Source organism: Pongo abelii, chromosome X (genome assembly GCF_028885655.2).
Source record: "Pongo abelii isolate AG06213 chromosome X, NHGRI_mPonAbe1-v2.0_pri, whole genome shotgun sequence".
Lineage (NCBI taxonomy): Eukaryota > Metazoa > Chordata > Mammalia > Primates > Hominidae > Pongo > Pongo abelii.
Genome location: NC_072008.2, coordinates 107,306,826 through 107,325,291, shown reverse-complemented (window position 1 = coordinate 107,325,291; position 18,466 = coordinate 107,306,826). Strand labels below are relative to the sequence as shown.

Sequence of the window (18,466 nt, the reverse complement as noted above, 5' to 3'; positions counted from 1 at the left end):
CCTGGAAACCACAGAGCGGGTGCGCAGCTGGGCGCATGAGGATCCCAGAACGTGCCACAGACAGCACTAGAACGGAGTGCTCAACCAGTGGTGCTGGGCTCGTCGGCTAATCATGCGGGAAAAGAAGTGAAGTCACATCACTGTCTCTCACCTTGCACAAAAGTAAATTCCAGGCGGGTCGATGAGACAAAACTCTGAATAGAAAGGTGTGAAAGAACGAGAAAACTGCCAAGGAGACTGTGTTCATGGCAAAGTGGGAAAGGCTGTCCTAAACGTCACACCAAAACAAGAGGCAATAAGGGAAAATGGACCTCCAGGATGGAAAGGATGCCATGAGCAGAGAGAGTAGGGAAGTGGCAGCCAGTGAGAAGACATATCTGGCATCTGTAACAGACGGGGCAAGGGCCGGCCCTCTGCAGCACTCTGCTGGACTCTGGTGCAGTGCCCATCTGCATCATAGAGCAGCCAGTGTCCCTCAGAAGAGAGGCAAGAGCAACCCCTTGCCACAGCTGCCCAACTCTTAGCCCAGTGGTGCATCGTCAGAGGGACGGACTGGGTGAGGGCTATGCTGGTCCAGGGTGGCACTTAAAAGTAAGGGGATCGTGGTGGATACTGCTTTGAGAGTGACACATAGCACCCCGGTGAGGATCCAGTGTCTGAGACAGGACGTGCCTGCTGGGAAGCTGGTTGTCTGCAACCTTGTGTGCACTCACCTGGAGGGGGGCGGGGTGGGGGTGGCAAACCACAAAATCCCTAGGAGAGGCAGCAGGCTGGGGAGGGCACCTGAAGTTGGTCTGGAAGTCAGTCAGTGCCTACAGGCACCAAATGGAAACGTGCTCATAAGATAGATGAGAAGCAAAACCCAGGGCCCTTTCTGGAGGTGGAAGACAGCCTGTGGCGGCAGTTCCAGGTTGACACAAGAGACGGGCTCAGGCTGGGGCGGCACCATCAAGGCAGAGCACTTCTCACAGAATGTGGCAAGCTCAGGATTGATGACCTTTCCCAATGTTTGCCACGGGGAAGCCCAGAAAGGCTGTCTTTTGGTTGCAGCAGGCAGGTATGTATTGTGATTGATGGCTCAGGGCTGTTTTTATGTTTGCGTTACAATATGGAATGGGGGCACCGGTGCTCTTGCCAGTGCTGAGAACCTCTCAGTGTCTTGATCAGGCCCTGGGAGGCAGGCATGCTCCCGACTCCCCCGCGCATCCCAGAGAGGCAGAATCCACGGGAAGTGGGCTCGTACCCAGGCACTCAACCAGTCAGGGGATGAGGGGCAGGACAGAAGGGCTGTGTGTGAGTGCTTTCGGGAGGGCACTGCCAGCAAATGGACAGGAGGGTTTTGACTTGGGCCAAGACAACGCCGTGGAGACACTTGGACGCTGATGGGCTTTTCTGTGACAGAGTTTGCTCAGGAGATGGGCAGAAAGCCTCTGGGGCGCTCCCTGAGTTAGGACTCAGCTGCGGCCTCACGGTGTCAAGTGCCTCAGAGATGGTGGACAAGTGCACGTAAAGGGAAACTTGGTAGCGTGCAGGGAAGTAGGGAGGTGCATGCTAATTCGGGACCACAGGCTAGGAGGATGCCTTTGTGCTCAAAGAGACTGAGCAATGAGGTGTCACTGAAGACAGCATTGGCGAAGCAGGCCCCACTGGGAAAAGTGCATGCGAAGCTGTCTGCAGGGAAATCCCCTTTGAAATCAGATTGCCCAGCCAAACTGCGGTTGGCTTGGGAGAAAGGGTGGTCCTTCTGACAGCTCTTAGGAACCCTTAGGAACCGAGACAGGGCTCCCAGAGCCAGCCAAGGAAGCCCCAGCAGTGTGAGCCTTGACGGGGGGTGTGGTGTCACAACAACTGCAAGTCACTTGTTGGCCATCCCAGGCACCAGGGCCTGGGAAGAGGTCTGGTCCCCATTCCAGGTGGGAGGGTTTTCCAGAGTTGGTCAGGGGACCCAGCAGGCACTCAGGCCCTCTGGCCAGCATGGACTGTGGGGCAGATGGTACAAGCAGGAAAGTTGTAACCCACCTGGAAGGCAAGCTGCGGGGGGAAGGGAGAATAAGGCAAGAAAAGAAAGCTTTGTTCTGTGTGGAAGAGAGCAAGCAGAATGCTCAGCACCATGGAGATCGCGGCTGCCCAGGACACAGTGACCCACAGCAGCAGCCCTGGGAGACCGAAAGGGCACCGGGCACGGCAGCAGCCTTGGCCAAGGGGAAGCAGATGTGTTTACTGGGTTTGCCATGGCTTTAGGGAAGGGGACCACTTCTTGACACGTCACAAACATGCAGGGAACCTGGCTTTGCTGATTCAGGGGCTAAACCTGCTGGGCGGGATCTGGTAATGTTGGAGGTGGGGGCGGGGCAGAACGAGCTGCCCTGACCCACGGAGTGCTTCTGCGCCCACGGGCTCTTCCTTTCCTGGCAACGTGCAGGGACCTCAGATGGAGAGTGTGGAGGTGTCTCCGGATGGATGGAGTGGCCACGGTCGTGCCAAGTGCCCTCAGCATCTGCCCTATCACCCCCGCAGGTAGTTGATGGAGAGCTCCACTCTCCCCTTCCTGGGTCCCACCACAGGTAGTGGGGATATGGAAGAAAGGAGGTTGCTCCAAAGGGAGCAGCGGCCCTCTCACTCTGCCAGGAAGTAGCGCTGGGGATCCCAAGGAAGAGAGAAGGAGGGCTGGAAGCAGATTTCCCCGTGGCTTCGCAGGAGGGATAGAACTACACACGTAGGTGCTGGGCAAACGGCAACCTTTATCGCCATCATTGTGCAATAAATGCGCCCCCATGCGTGGTAGAGCGCCCCCACCCGTTCCACCCCGGTCCCCATCCCCACGTCGGGTTGCGCAGACAATCGAAAAGGCCAGGGTTACTGACCTTTCTCTCCAGGCTGGCAGTCAAGGAAAAGACATTGAGAAGGGATTTCTCTGTGCCGGGCACGGTGCTGCCTGCTCCACGGGTGCTGTCTCTTTCAGTCCTCTCAACATTCCATCCTAATTCCACGAACTCCCCCGCTGTGCCCCTCCCCTTCCCCCACCCCCGCCCGCAGCCCCTTCTTGAAGTTTATTCTGAGCACTGCAGCCCCTCACTATCCCTGCCTCCTGTGAGCACCCATAAGCCTGCATTTGTCAGGGAGCAGACGTTCCAGTCAGCTGGCGTTTACCGTGCTTTTTTTGTCCTTCTCTCCGTGCAGACTGTAAACTCAAGGACAAGGACCATGACTCTTTTCTGCCAATCAAAGCACACAACTTTATTGATGATACACACAGATGCGGACTTGGGTGGAAGAGGTTAAGTCGGTACAATAGACAGAAGAGCAGTGCACCTTTTTGATGAATAGGTTCACTATCCATCAGGCGCGTGTAGAAGAAAGAGTAAACGAAAAATAATTCAACCTAAGCTGCAACAAATGCATTTTCAGCTCAAGCTGCGATATGCGTCTGGTCTCTGCAAAGCGGTCCCGCTTGGACAGGGAGACCACCACAGGCAACAATAGCACTCGTGATGCTGTAATTTGATGTTCTTTGTCCACAGCAGGCAGCTGAAGTGATCCCCTCACCACATGAAGGAGGCTGCAAGGGAGGAATTTACAATGCCAACATTGCCTGCAGACTGCACAACCAAGAAGTTACTCAAAGCTCTGTGGGAGCCCCTTATTGCCTGGCCAATAAGAGTGTGGTCCTGGATTGAGCCCTGGAACTTTCACCCAATGAGGTGGTGATTGGCTGAGGCTGGATCTTCAGTAGCACCCTCTGCAGATTCTTTGACATCTGCAAACCAAGCGCGTTGTGGGTGGATTCCGTCCCACTGTGTTCTAGAGGGCCGTTTATGGGGCAGGGGTTTCCAGGAGAATCTCTCTGTTTCCATTTCTGATAAAGAGGGACATGAATGAGAAGAGCATCTGGGCACTGACTAACTCCCCCGCCAAGACTGGCTTTTCAGACAAACCCATCAGCGGTTTCAAAACCTGAACCTTAGCACATCCACTTCCCTCTGATATCAAAGGAAACTTCAAGTCTGAAACGGACTTGGCAAGCATGTTATTAATAACTGTCATGCTTATTAACAAATTTAATCCGGCCTGCTGCAGAAATGAGTTGCAGCAACGTGACACAGTCTCCCGACACACTTCATTGATGTACATCTTAATCTGGCCCTGACTTTCAATACTCGCATTTAAGTTATCCGGGGCACACAAAGCCTCTCTAACAGTGGGGTCTGGAGTGGGGCCCGTGTTTCTAGCCATTGAGAGGCTGGCCAAATGGCTATTGATATCCTGGCTAAATGGAAAGCCCGCATCCTTGGGCTTGGCAAACAACAGTTTTCCCTGAATGAAAAGACACTTGGAGAGGTCCAGAACACAACTGCCATTTTTAAAGTTTTGAGCATACCCAGAAATTTTTTTTATTTTTATTGGGGGAATAGGTGATTCATTTTTATTTCGATGGTTTGCTTTTGGAGAGGCTGCGAGTTCTTACTGCCCATGATTATTGTCAGACTGATCCCCAGGGCTTGACTTATCCTCAACTCTTGACTGCAGATCATGGGCCTTGCCTGTCTTCCCCACTGTCTGCAGCTCCCACGCTCTTTTTGTTTTTCTTGCTTGGTTGTGCCTTCTTCTGACAAGTGGATGAATACTGTGTCAACTTCTAGACCAGACTTCCATATCTTCTTTCACAAATTCGTCAGTCTGAGTATATCCCACATCTAATGCAAGTCACAGTTGGGCATCACTCTTTAAAAGGTGATCTAGTTGTGGCATTCTAGGAAGGAGATTGTTAGACATTCTTTTCCTGGACACAATCAATCTAATTGCCATCCAACATGGACCTAGCAGCAATGCAAACACATAGAGCTTTCAGATGAGTCTGCCCAAAGAGACATGTCAAGGCACAGGATACAAGGGTATCAGTATCTCTATTTCCGGATTGAAGGTCTTCATTTTCAAATGTTCCTCCTCTGGGGTTTAACCTCCCCCAAGCTCATTTCCACTATTTTCCCAGAGGTGCAGCATTTATCTTTTTCCAGCACCAATATAAGAGGAGAAAAAAAATAAAGGCTGTGAGAGGGAGAAGCTGAATTGCCTCTGGACTCTGTAGTCTGCCTCGGACGCCTTGTTTCCACCCCTTATCTCCAGCATATCACACTCTGTGGAGCAATTTCTTTCCTCCCTTACTTAGATTATTGTCTACAGGTAGACAGAGAAAAGAGAATAGAGATTGGTAAATGCACTGACACATAAGTTTCAGGTGCATCCACTCCAGAGTGAGAAATATAACTTTCCAAAGTCTCCCATTTAGTTCTCAGGCACACCCATCTTCCCCACCCTGGCCTCCTGCCACTTTATTCCTCGCCCTTCTCCCATGAATGCCCACTTTTCTGCTGTACCTCACCTCACTCCCCTTTCTATAGATTTTGACACTGCTTTCCCAGAGCCATAAAGGATTGGGATTAAGGGTTTTCCGAAAACAGGATAGGAGTAGAAGGGCAAGTTCCAGTTTAGCACTTGTGTGTACCACCCTCTTATGACTGGTTCTGGCTCCACATTTCCTTGAAGGAATACACTCTTGCTTCAGTCTCTACCAGATAACCTGTAATTTTCTTCTTCCTTTTTCTTGGGTTGCACTGCCCCCTACAGACAGACAAACAAACCAATATCTATCGGTAGGGTCGGAGAACACAGTGCTGGGTGATAGGCCGCAGTTCCTTTTACTGATTCTGGACTCTCAAACATTTCTCACCTCTCACTCTTGGTTCCGCAACACCAACTCTCCCCCGATCCTATGCACCATTTAGAGAACTAAAATAAGCTGGTGGGTGGGGCAAGAGTGTAGGGGAAGATGACTCTGTCCCAATCCTGACCCTAAGACTTCCCAGGCAATCCTCATTCTCACACCAACCTGCATATAACCAGAGCAGTTTCTTCTTTCTTCACTCATCTACAAACATGCCTCTCTGAGGTCAACAGCAGAGAGCTGATGGCTGGATCAAAAAGATTTGACTTTCCCACAGATCTTGGTCACCTGAGATATATGTCACTAATGAGCCATGGTTGCCACCAGTAGTGATGCAAGAGTGTGCCTGCCTCTCTCTCTTCCCCCCAGCACACCAGACCTGTCACTCATTTTTTTTCTTCACCAATCCTGGAATCCAAAAGAAAGTGCATTACCATTTTGTTGGAATTTGTTTTTTTCTGATTTCCAGAGACAAAACTTATTCTGATACTTTCTTATCTTCTCCTGGAGCAACTGTCTCTTTGTATTTATATTTCTTTATCTTCATCCTAGAATACTGGGCAACAGCACGTCTTTTTACTTCCCCTCCCCTCAGCAACTAATATCCATCATCTTGCTTAGACCCATGAAAAAGCGGATTTCATAAAACAAGGCATGGAGAGATAAATATTTTTAATTATATTTTTCTTGCCTCTGCTCACTTTTTTTGGAAATAATGACTTTTTAAAGAGATTTTTTATGCCTTTGTACATATAAGGAGTTTTCTGGAGTGATACTTGCTAGAATGACACCACTGGTTATTTCTGAGAATAGTATTTAAGGCAATACACAGTCTAGCTGTAAGTTCAGTGGGACATGGAAATTAACAGAGCTGTCTCTTGGACAAGAATACCTAGTTTTCCCAACAGGCCCCCATGAGATAGCATTTGCCTTGCTGAGTTCACTATACTCCAGGCTCTACCCCCTAATTTTGTTTTCAGAGTAAAACTATGCACAATTTATGACATCACACCCAAGAGAAATGCATGCATATATTTACCAAACAACATGTATAAGAATGTTCATAGCAGCACTATTCATAATAGTCTCAAGATGGAAACAATCTAAATATCCATCATCAATAGAGTGGATACATAAAATATAGTACATACATAAATGGCAATGAATACTCTACATGCAACAGTATGGATTATTCTCACAGATAATGTTAGCAAAAAAATAGACACAAAATAATATACACTGTATGATTCTGCTTACCTAAAGTTTTTTTAAAATTCAAAACTATCTATGTTTTTAGAAGTCAGAATAGTAGTTACACTTGGGATGCATTAGTAACTAGATGGGGACTTGGAGGGAGTTTCCAGTGTGTGGTTCATGTTTATTTCTTGCTCACTTTGTGAAAATGTATTGAGCTGATCACTTGTGCACTTTTCTGTATATACAGTATACTTCAACAAAGTTTACTTAAAGATCTCAATAGTGAGTTAGAAAAATGAGAGGTGCAGTGGCCAAGATGGCCAATTAGAAGCAGCTAGGGTGGACGGCTCTCATGGAGAGGAATGGAAGGGGTGAGTAAATACAGCACCTTCAACTGAAATATCCATGTACTTGCATTGGGACTAATCAAGGAAACAACTTGACCTACAAAGAACAAAGATATACCTAATGCTAGATGACGAGTTAGTGGGTGCAGTGCACCAGCATGGCACATGTATACATATGTAACTAACCTGCACATTGCGCACATGTAACATAAATCCTAAAGTATAATAATAATAAAAAAAAGAAAAAAAAAAAAAAGAAAAGCGGGATGATGGTCCACCCAGGAGCGACACGAAGCCAAGGGAAGCTCCCTCTCCTAGGGAAGCAGTGAGTGAATGTACAACCCCGGAAACCCACGCCTCTCCCACTGATCTTTGCAACCCTTGGGTCAGAAGATCCCTTCATGAACCCACTCCACCAAGGCCTTCAGTCTGACACACATAGCTATGCAGGGTCTTGGCAGAGCAGCCATTCAGACACATATGGAGACCAGGGAGCTTTAAATACTCTGGCTCTGGGCTTCCCAGCAAAAGTAACTGCAACTCCAGCAAAGTAGGTTAGAACTCCTACTACCCCTAGGAAAGAGGCTGAAACCAGAGGGCCAAGCAGGGATGGTCTGCAGGCCCCATGTCCACGGCACTTCACAGGATAAAACCCACTGGCTTGGAATTCCAGCCAGCCACCAGTAGCAGTGTGGTGCCTACCTGGGATGGAGCACCCACGGGGAGGGGTGGGCCTCCATCTTTGTCATTTGGGTGACTTAGCCATTCCAGCCTGTGGGCTCTGGAGAGTCCAAACTGACTAGGGGCAGAAGGGATACCCCAGCACAGCACAGCTGCTCTACCAAAACATGGCCAGACTGTTTCTTTTCCCCATTCCCTTCTTCCTTACTTGGGGGGGGGACCTCCCAACTGGGGCCTTCAGCAATGCCTGCTGGTGTTCTCTGGCCAAAAAAGATTTGAAAACTCCCTGGGACAAAACTCCCAAAGGGAGGGATAGGCCACCATCTTTGCTGTTGGACATCTTAGCAGTTCTAGCCTTCAAGCTTTGGCGTGTCTGAGGCTACCAAGGGCAGAAGTGGTGCCCCAGCACAGCACAACAGCCCCCTAAAACATGGCCAGGCTGCTTTTTTAAGTGAGTCCCCAAACTTGTTCTTTATCACCAGGTAGAGCAACCCAACCAAGGTCTTCGGCTACGCCCACCAGTGTTCTCTGTCTGACAGAGGTTTCAGGTCTCCCTGGGACAGAGCTCCCAGGATGAAAGGAAGGCCACCATCTTTGCTGTTCAGGTGACTCAGCCATTCCAGCCTTCCGCCTTCAGAGGTGACCAGGGGCTAAAGTGTGCCCCCAGCCCAGCACAGCTGCTCAACAAAAACATGGCCGGACTACATTTTTAAGCAAGTCCCCAATCCCATTCCTCCTGAATGGAAGAGACCACCCATCCGGGGTCACCAGCCACCTCCTACAGGTGCATTTGGGCCAGCAACAGGTCTGTACCTCCCTGGGATGGAGCTCTCTGATAAAGGAGCAGGCTTCCACCTTTGCTGTTTCACAACCTTCACTGGTGATAGCTTCAGGTACTGGAAAATCTGAGGTGACTAGGGACTGGAGTGGGCCCCCAGCATACTGCAGCAGCCCTACAGAAAAGTGGCCAGACTGTTAAAAAAATCCAAAAGTCAGAAATCTCAAAGATTGAAGGCAGATAAGCCCACAAAAACAAGAAAGAATCAATGCAAGAAGGCCGAAAACTCAAAAAGCCAGCATGCCTTCTTTCCTCCAAATGACCACATCACCTATCCATCAAGGATGAGGAAACAGGTTGAGGCTGAGATGGCTGAAATGACAGAAGTAGAATTCAGAATATGGATAGGAATGAAGTTCACTGAGCTAAAGGTGTATGTTGTAACCCAATGCAAGGAAGCTAAAAATCATGGTAAAACATTGCAAGAGATGGCTGAGTGTGGTGGCTCATGCTTGTGATCCCAGCACTTTGAGAGGCTGAGGCAGGTGGATGACTTGAGGTCAGGAGTTAAGACCAGCCTGGCCAACATAGCAAAACCATGTCTCTACTAAAAATACAAAAATTAGCTGGGCATGTTGGTGTGCACCTGTAGTCCCAGCTACTCAGGAGGCTGAGGCAGGAGAATCGCTTGAATCCAGGAGGTGGAGGTTGCAGTGAGCTGAGACCATGCCACTGCACTCCAGCCTTGGCAACAGAGCAAGACACTGTCTCAAAAAAAAAAAAAAAAAAAAAAAAAAAAAAGCCAGGCACTGTGGCTCACGCCTGTAATCCCAGCACTTAGGGAGGCAGAGGCAGGTGGATCACGTGAGGTCAGGAGTTCGTGACTAGCCTGACCAACATAGTGAAACCCTGTCTCTACTAAATACCAAAAATTAGCTGGGTGTGGTGGCACATGCCTGTAATCCCAGCTACTTGGAAGGCTGAGGCAGGAGAATCTCTTGAACCTGGGAGACAGAGGTTGCAGTGAGCTGAGATTTCACCATTGCCCTCCAGCCTGGGCAACAAGAGTGAAACTCCATCAAAAAACAAACAAAAAAATTTGCAGAACCAGACAGAAAAAAAAATAGGCAGTATAGAAAAGAGCATAACCAACCTGATAGCGGTGAAAAACACACTACAAGAATTTCATAATCCAATCACAAGTATTAATAGCAGAATAGACCAAGCAGAGGAAAGAATCTCAGAGCTTGAAGACTGCCTTGCAGAAATAAGACAGGCAGACAAGAATAGAGAAAAAAAAAGAATGAAAAAGAATGAACAAAACATCTGAGAAATATGGGATTATGTAAAGAGACTGAATCTACAACTGATTGGTGTGCCTGAAAGAGGTGGGGAGAATAGAACTAACTTGGAAAAGATATTTCAGGATATCATCCATGAGAACATCCTCAACCTAGCTAGAAAGGCCAACATTCAAATTCAGGAAATGCACAGAACCCCAGTAAGATACTCCATGAGAAGATCATCTGCAAGACACATAATCATCTGATTCTCCAAGGTTGAAATGAAAGACAAATATGTTAAAGGCAGCTGGTGAGAAAGGCCAGGTCACCTACAAAGAGAAGCGCATCATATTAACAGCAGACCTCTCAGCCAAAACCCTACAAGCCAGAAGAGATTGGGGGCCAATATTTAGAATTCTTAAAGAAAAGAAATTCCAACCCAAAATTTAACATCCATCCAAACTAAGCTTCATAAGCAAAGGAGAAATAAGATCCTTTTCAGACAAGCAAATGCTGAGGGAATTTGTTACAACCAGACCTGCCTTACAAGAGCTCCTGAAGGAAGCACTAAATATGGAAAGGAAAGACTGTTACCAGCAACTACAAAAACACGATGAAGCACACAGACTAGTGACACTATAAAGCAACCACATAAATAAGTCTGCAAAATAACCATATAATAGCACAATGGCAAGATCAAATCCACACATATCACTAGTAACCTTGAAGGGAAATAGGCTGAATGCCCCACTTCACAGAGTGGCGAGCTGGATAAAAAAGCAAGACCCAACAGCATGCTGTCTTCAAGAGTCCCATCTCACATGTAATGACACTCATAAGCTCAATATAAAGGAATAGAGGAAAATATACTAAGCAAATGGAAAACAGAAAAAGGCAGGGGTTGCAATTCTAGTTTCTAGATTTTAAACCAACAAAGTTTAAAAAAAAAAAGACAAAGAAGGACAATACATAATGGTACAAGTTTCAAGTCAACAAGAGGATCTAACTATCATAAATATATATGCACCCAACACAGGAGCACTCAGATTCAAAAAGCAAGTTCTTAGAGACCTTCAAAGAGACAGACTCCCACACAATAATAATGGGAGATTCTAACACCCTATTGACAATATTAGATCATCAGGACAGAAAATTAACAAAGATATTCAAGACCTGAACTCAGCACTGGATCAAATGGAACTGATAGATATCTATAGAACTCTCTACCCAGAAACAATAGAATATACATTTTTCTCATCACCACATGGCACTTACTCTAAGATTGATCACATAGTTGTAAGTAAAACACTCCTCAACAAATGCAAAAGAACTGAAATTATAACAAACAGCCTCTTGGACCACAGCACAATCAAATTAGAAATCAAGCCAAAGAAATTCACTCAAAACTATACAATTACATGGAAACTGAATAACCTGCTCCTGAGTGACTTTTGGGTAAATCACGAAATTAAGGCAGAAATCAAGAAGTTCTTTGAAACTAATGAGAACAAAGAGACAATATACCAGAATCTCTGGGACACAGCTAAGGCAGTGTTAAGAGGGAAATTTATAGCACTAAATGCCCGCATCAAAAAGATAGGAAGATCTCAAATTAACAACCTAACATCACAACTAAAAGAACTAGAGAACCAAGAGCAAACAAATCCCAAACCTAGCAAAAGACAAGAAACAACCAAAATCAGCGCTGAACTGAAGGACATAGAGACACACACAAAAAAAAAAATTCAAAAGATCAACAAATCCAGGAGCTGATTTTTTGAAAAACTTAATAAAATACATAGACTGCTAGCTAGACTAATAAAGAAGAAAAGAGAGAAGATTCAAATAAACATAATCAGAAACAACAAAGAGGATATTACCATTGACCTCACAGAAATAAAAACAATCATCAGAGAATACTATGAACACCTCTGTGCACATAAACTAGAAAATATGGAAGAAATGGAAATATTTCTGGACACATACACCCTTCCAAGACTGAACCAGGAAGAAACTGAATCCCTGAACAGACCAATAATGAGCCTACCAACCAAAAAAGGCCCAGGACCAGACAGATTCACAGCTGAATTCTACAGTATGTACAAAGAAGAGCTAGTACCATTCCTACTAAAACTATTCCAAAAAATTAAGGAGGAGAGACTTCTCCCTAATTCATTCTGGGAGGCCACCATCATCCTGATACTGAAATCTGGCAGACACACACACACACAAAAAAAACACCCTTTTGCATTTTTTTTTCTTTTTGGATATTCAGGCCAATATCTTTGATAAACATTGATGCAAAACTCCTCAACAAAATACTGGCAAACTGAATCCAGCAGCATATCAAAAAGCTATCCACCACAATCAACTAGGCTTTATTCCTGGGATGTAATGTGGGTTCAATATACACAAATTAATAACTGTGATTCATCACACAAACAGAACTAAAGACAAGAAACAAATGATTATCTCAATACAGGCAGAAAAGCCTTTCAATAAAATCCAACATCCATTCATGTTAAAAACCCTCAATAAACTAGGTATTGAAGGAACATACCTCAAAATAATTAGAGCCATCTATGACAAACCTATAGCCAACATCATACTTAATGGACAAAAGCTGGAAGCATTCCCCTTGAAAACTGGCACAAGACTAGGATGCCCTCTCTCGCCACTCCTATTCAACATAGTATCAAAAGCCCTGGCCAGAGAAACCAGGCAAGGGAAAGAAATAAAGGGCATGCAAACAGGAAGAGAGGAAGTCAAACTATCTCTGTTTGTAAATGACATGATTCTATATCTAGAAAACCCCATAGCTTCAGCCCAAAATCTCCTTGATCTGATAAACAACTTCAGCAAAATTTTAGGATACAAAATCAATGTGCAAAAATCAATAGCATTCGTATACACCAACAGCAGTCAAGCCAACAGCCACATCAGGAATGAACTCCCATTCACAATTGCCATGAAAAGAATGAAATACACAGGAATACAGCTAACTAGGGAGGTAAAAGATCTCTACCAGGAGAATGGAGAACTACAAACCACTGCTCAAAGAAATCAGAGATGACACAAACAAGTGGAAAACATTCCATGCTCATGAATAGGAAAAATCAATATTGTTAAAATGGCCATACTGCCCAAAGCAATTTATAGATTCAATGCTATTCCTATTAAACTACCATTGATATTCTTCACAGAACTAGAGAAAACTATTTTAAAATTCATATGGAACCAAAAACCTGAATAGTCAAGGCAATCCTAAGCAAAAAGAACAAAGCTACAGTCATCACACTACCTGACTTCAAACTATACTACAAGGCTACAGTAACCAAAACAGCATGGTGTGGGTACAAAAACAGACACATAGACCAATGGAACAGAATGGAGAACCCATGAATAAGACCACACACCTACAACCATCTGATCTTTGACAAATCTGACAAGCAATGAAGAAAGGATTCCCTATCTGATAAGTGATGTTGGAATAACTGGCTAGCCTTATGCAGAAGATTGAAACTGGATCCCTTCTTTACACCATATACAAAAGTTAATGCAAGATGCATTAAAGACTTAAATGTAAGACTCAAAACTACTAAAAACCCTGAAATACAACCTAGGCATACCATTCAGGACATAGGCACGGGCAAAGATTTCATGACAAAGATGCCAAAAGCAATGACAACAAAAGCAAAAATTGACAAATGGGATCTAATTAAACTAAAGAGCTTCTGCACAGGAAAAGAAACTATCAACAGAGTAAACAGACAACCTAAAGAATGGAAGAAAATTTTTGCAATCTATCGATCTGACAAAGTTCTAATAAACAGAGGCTACAAAGAACTTAAATTTACAACAACAACAACAACAACAAAATAACCCTGTAAGAAGTGGGCAAAGGACATGAACAGACACTTCTTAAAGAAGATATACATGAAGACAATAAGCATATGAAAAAAACCTCAACATCACTGATCATTAGAGAAATGCAAATTAAAACCACAATGAGATGCCATCTCACACCAGTCAGAATGGCTATTATTAAAAAGTCAAAAAGTAACAGATACTAGCAATGTTGTGGAGAAAAACGAACACTTATACACTGTTGATGGGAGTGTAAATTAGTTCAGCCACTGTGGAAAACAGTGTGGTGATTTCTCAAAGACCTGAAGATAGAAATACCACCAATTCTGTTACTGTGTATATACCCAAAGGAATATAAATCATTATATTATAAAGACACATGCATGCAATAGTTTATTGCAGCACTATTCACGATAGCAAAGACATGGAGTCAATCTAAATGCCCATCAATGGTAGACTGAATAAAGAAAATGTGGTATAACCAAATACCGCATGTTCTCACTTATAAGTGGAGCTAAATTATGAGAACCCATGGACACATGGGGGAACAACATATTGGGGACATTCGGAGGGTGGAGGGTCAGAGGAAGGAGAGGCTCAGGAAAAATAACTAACTGGTTTTGGGATTAATACCTGGGTGATGAAATAATCTATACAACAAACCCCCATAACACAAGTTTACCTATGTAACAATCTGCACTTGCACACCTAAACTTAAAATAAAAGTTACAAAAAGAAAGATAAATGAAAGATGAGTTAATGAAACCAATCCTCCTGATCTTCTAGGGAAGCTAGACAAAACATATTTTTTATAGGTTTTCTGAAGGCATTGGAGGACTAACAAGATAGTGAAGAATAACTGTTCAGAATAGGAGTGAGTGGGGCAAGTTGAGCCTAATATCAGGGCCACCTTTCCCAGTAGAGCATATGCAGTTGTTAAGGGGACTGTTGAGAGGCTACGCAGAAGTTTAGATAGCCTCTAGAGGCTAGGGAAGCAGAGACTGGAATTGAAATCTTGCCAAGAAGTGTGCCTGGTGAACTTGAATGTCCCTGGGTTGTGACACTGAAAGAGCTGCACCTCAGAGTCAGGGTGAACCAAAGGTAGACACTCTCACAAGTACTTAAGTTCAACTTTGAATAATTTCAATCATGGAATATACTTCCAAAGTGCTAATGCTCCTACGTGCCTAGCAGACACAAATACAAATCCTCTTTAAAGAGAGATAATATCAGCCTCAAATTATTTCTGAAGTTTTGCAAAATACAATATCTAGCACACACCAAGTGCAAAAGAAGATAAGACAAAATTAACAAAAGTCATCAGAAATGACAGACCATAGAAAAAGAACCACTGGGACCTCAGATATTAGACTTATCCAACATAGAGTTAAAATAAATATATTTACTCTGCCTAAGGAAATAAAACACAATATCAAGAGTTTCTGCAGATAATGAATACTATAAAAAACATAAAATGAAAATCCTAGAACTAAAAAAATAGAATAATCTAAATTAATAACCAAATGAATGGATTTAACAGCAGAGTATACATAGATGAAGAGAAAAGTATTGAACAGGAAGGTAGATTAGAAGAAACTATCCAGAATGAATCACAGAATTACAAAAGGATGAAAATTTAAGAGTAAGAAAATACAGAGAGAAGGTTTAACAAATATGTGTTTTTGAACTTCAGGAAGACTTGAGAGAATGAATCAGGCAGATGTAATACCTAAAGAAATAATGGTTGAGAACTTCCTGAACTGCCTAAAACATAAAGTCACAGATTGAAGAAACCCTTCAAATCTCAATCAAGGTACATTTTTTAAATCACACTTATACACATTATAGAAAAACTGCTAAAAAAATGAAAATAAAGAGTATATGTTAAAATCAGCCATAAAACAAAAAACTTAGATTAACTTCCAAAGAGCAACAATTGGACTTCTCTTCTTTGAGAGATGACTTCTCAAACAAGAAAAAATGGAATCCATACAATGGAAGGATATCTTTAAAGAGGTGAAAGAAAATTACTGCCAACTTAGATTTATATGCTTATAGGCAATATCAACAGTGAATATAAAATAAAGACATTCTAAGGTAAAAAACAAAAACAAAAAATTATCACTAGCAAACTCATGAGAGAAGAAATACTAAAGGTTGTTCTTCAGGCAGAGTAAAAATTTATCTTCCTAGAAAATAGGAAGAAAAGAAGTGCAAAGGAAAGGTAAATATTTATGCAGATGTAAACAATTTTTTACTATATAAAACAATAATAAAGTTAGATAAAACAGACATTAAATCAACAGCAGTCAAAACGGACCAAAAAGGGCATTACATAATGATAAAGGGTTCAATTCAACAAGAAGACTTAACTATCCTAAATATATGCGCATCCAACACTGACACACTCAGATTCATAAAACAAGTAATTCTAGACCAACAAAAAGACAGACTGTCACTCAATAATTGGGGAGACTTCAATACTCCACTAGCAGTGTTAGGCAGATCAAGACAGAAAACTAACAATGAAGTCCTGGACTGAAATTTGACACTTGACCAAGTGTATTTGATAGACATCCACAGAATACTCCACCCAACAATCACCAGATATACATTCTTCTCATCTGCATACAGAACAGACTCTAAGATGGACCACCTGCTCCACCATAAAGCAAGTATTAACAAATTCAAAAAAATAAAAATCATACCAACTGTACTCTCAGAACACATTGAAATAAAAATAGAAATCAATACTAGAAGATCTCTCAAAACCACACAATTACATGGAAAGTAAACAACTTGCTCCTGAATGATTTTTGGGTAAACAAGAAAATTAAGGCAGAAATCTAAAGTTTATTTAAAATTAATAAAAACAGAGACACAACATACCAAAATCTTGGGAATATAGCAAAAGCAGTGTTAAGAGAAAAGTTTATAACACTAAATATCTACATCAAAAAGCCAGAAACGATATCAAATTAATATTCTAACATCCCTCCTAGAGGAACTAGAAGAACAAGAACAAACCAACCCCAGAGCTAGAAGAAGAAAAGAAATAACTAAAATCCAAGCAGAACTGAATGAAATTGAGATCCAAAAATCCATACAAAATATCAATGAAATCAAAAGTTTTTTGAAAGGATAAACAAGATTGATAGACTGCTAGCTACATTAACAGAGAAAAAAGAGAAGAACTCAATAAGCACAATCAGAAATGACATTACAACCAATCCCACCAAAAAAACACAAAAAATCCTCAGAGACTATTATGAAAACCTCTATGCACACAAACTAGAAAATCTAGAGGAAATGGATACATTACTGGAAACACAACCTATCAAGTTTGAACCAGGAAGAAATTGAAACCCTGAACATATCAATAATGAGTTCTGAAATTGAATCAGTCATTAAAAAAAAAAACTACTGCCAAAAAAGTCCTGGACCAGATGGATTCACAGCCATATTCTGTCAGATGTACAAGGAAGAACTAGTACCAATCCTACTAAAACTATTCCTGAAAATCAAGGAGGAGGGACTCCTCCATAACTCATTCTACAAAGCCAGCATCATCCTGGTACCAAAAGCTGGCAAAGACAGAATGAAAAAAGAAAATGACAGGCTAATATCCCTGATGAACATAGATGCAAAAATTCTCAGCAAAATACTAGCAAATTGAATCTAGCAACACATCAAAAAGAAAATTAACCAGGATCAAATAGGCTCAATTCCTGGGGTATAAGGTCTGTTCAACATACACAAATCAATAAATGTGATTCACCACATAAAGAGAATTAAAAGCAAAAACCATATGATCATCTCAATAGATGTGGGAAAAGCTTTTAGTAAAATCCAACATCATTTTATGATACAAGCCCTCAACAAACTAGGCATCAAAAGAACATACCTCAAAATAATAAAGGCCATTTATGACAAACCCACAGCCAACATCATATTGAATGGGCAAAAGTTGAAAGCACTCACCTTGAGAACTCGAACAAGACAAGGATGTCCACTCTCACCCTTCCTATTTAACATAGTACTAGAAGTTCTAGAAGAACAATCAGGCAAGGAAAAGAAATAGAAGACATCCAAATAGGAAAAAAAAGAAGTGAAACTCTTCACTAATGATATGATTCTATACCTAGAACACTCTAAAGAGTGCCAAAAATCTCCTAGAACTGAAAAAATGACTTCAGTAAAGTTTCAGAATACAAAATCAATGTATGAAATACCATTTGACCCAGCCATCTCATTACTGGGTATATACCCAAAGGATTATAAATCATGCTGCTATAAAGATATATGCACACGTATGTTTATTGTGGCACTATTCACAATAGCAAAGGCTTGGAACCAACCCAAATGTCCAACAATGATAGACTGGATTAAGAAAATGTGGCACATATACACCATGGAATACTATGCAGCCATAAAAAAGGATGAGTTCATGTCCTTTGTAGGGACATGGATGAAGCTGGAAACCATCATTCTCAGCAAACTATCGCAAGGACAAAAAACCAAACACCACATGTTCTCACTCATAGGTGGGAATTGAACAATGAGAACACATGGACACAGGAAGGGGAACATC

The 18,466-nt window shown here is 42.7% G+C and overlaps 1 protein-coding gene across 1 annotated transcript; it reads right to left on the bottom strand.

The window, feature by feature from the left end:
• Positions 1–3,090: 3,090 nt before the first annotated feature.
• On the bottom strand, positions 3,091–4,368 carry LOC112130737 (protein ARMCX6; the record flags this gene model as incomplete). The annotated part of the gene is made up of 1 exon (XM_024240433.3): positions 3,091–4,368. A coding segment is annotated over one exon (555 nt), but the record flags the coding sequence as incomplete, so codon positions are not given.
• Between the last annotated feature and the right edge of the window lie 14,098 nt (positions 4,369–18,466).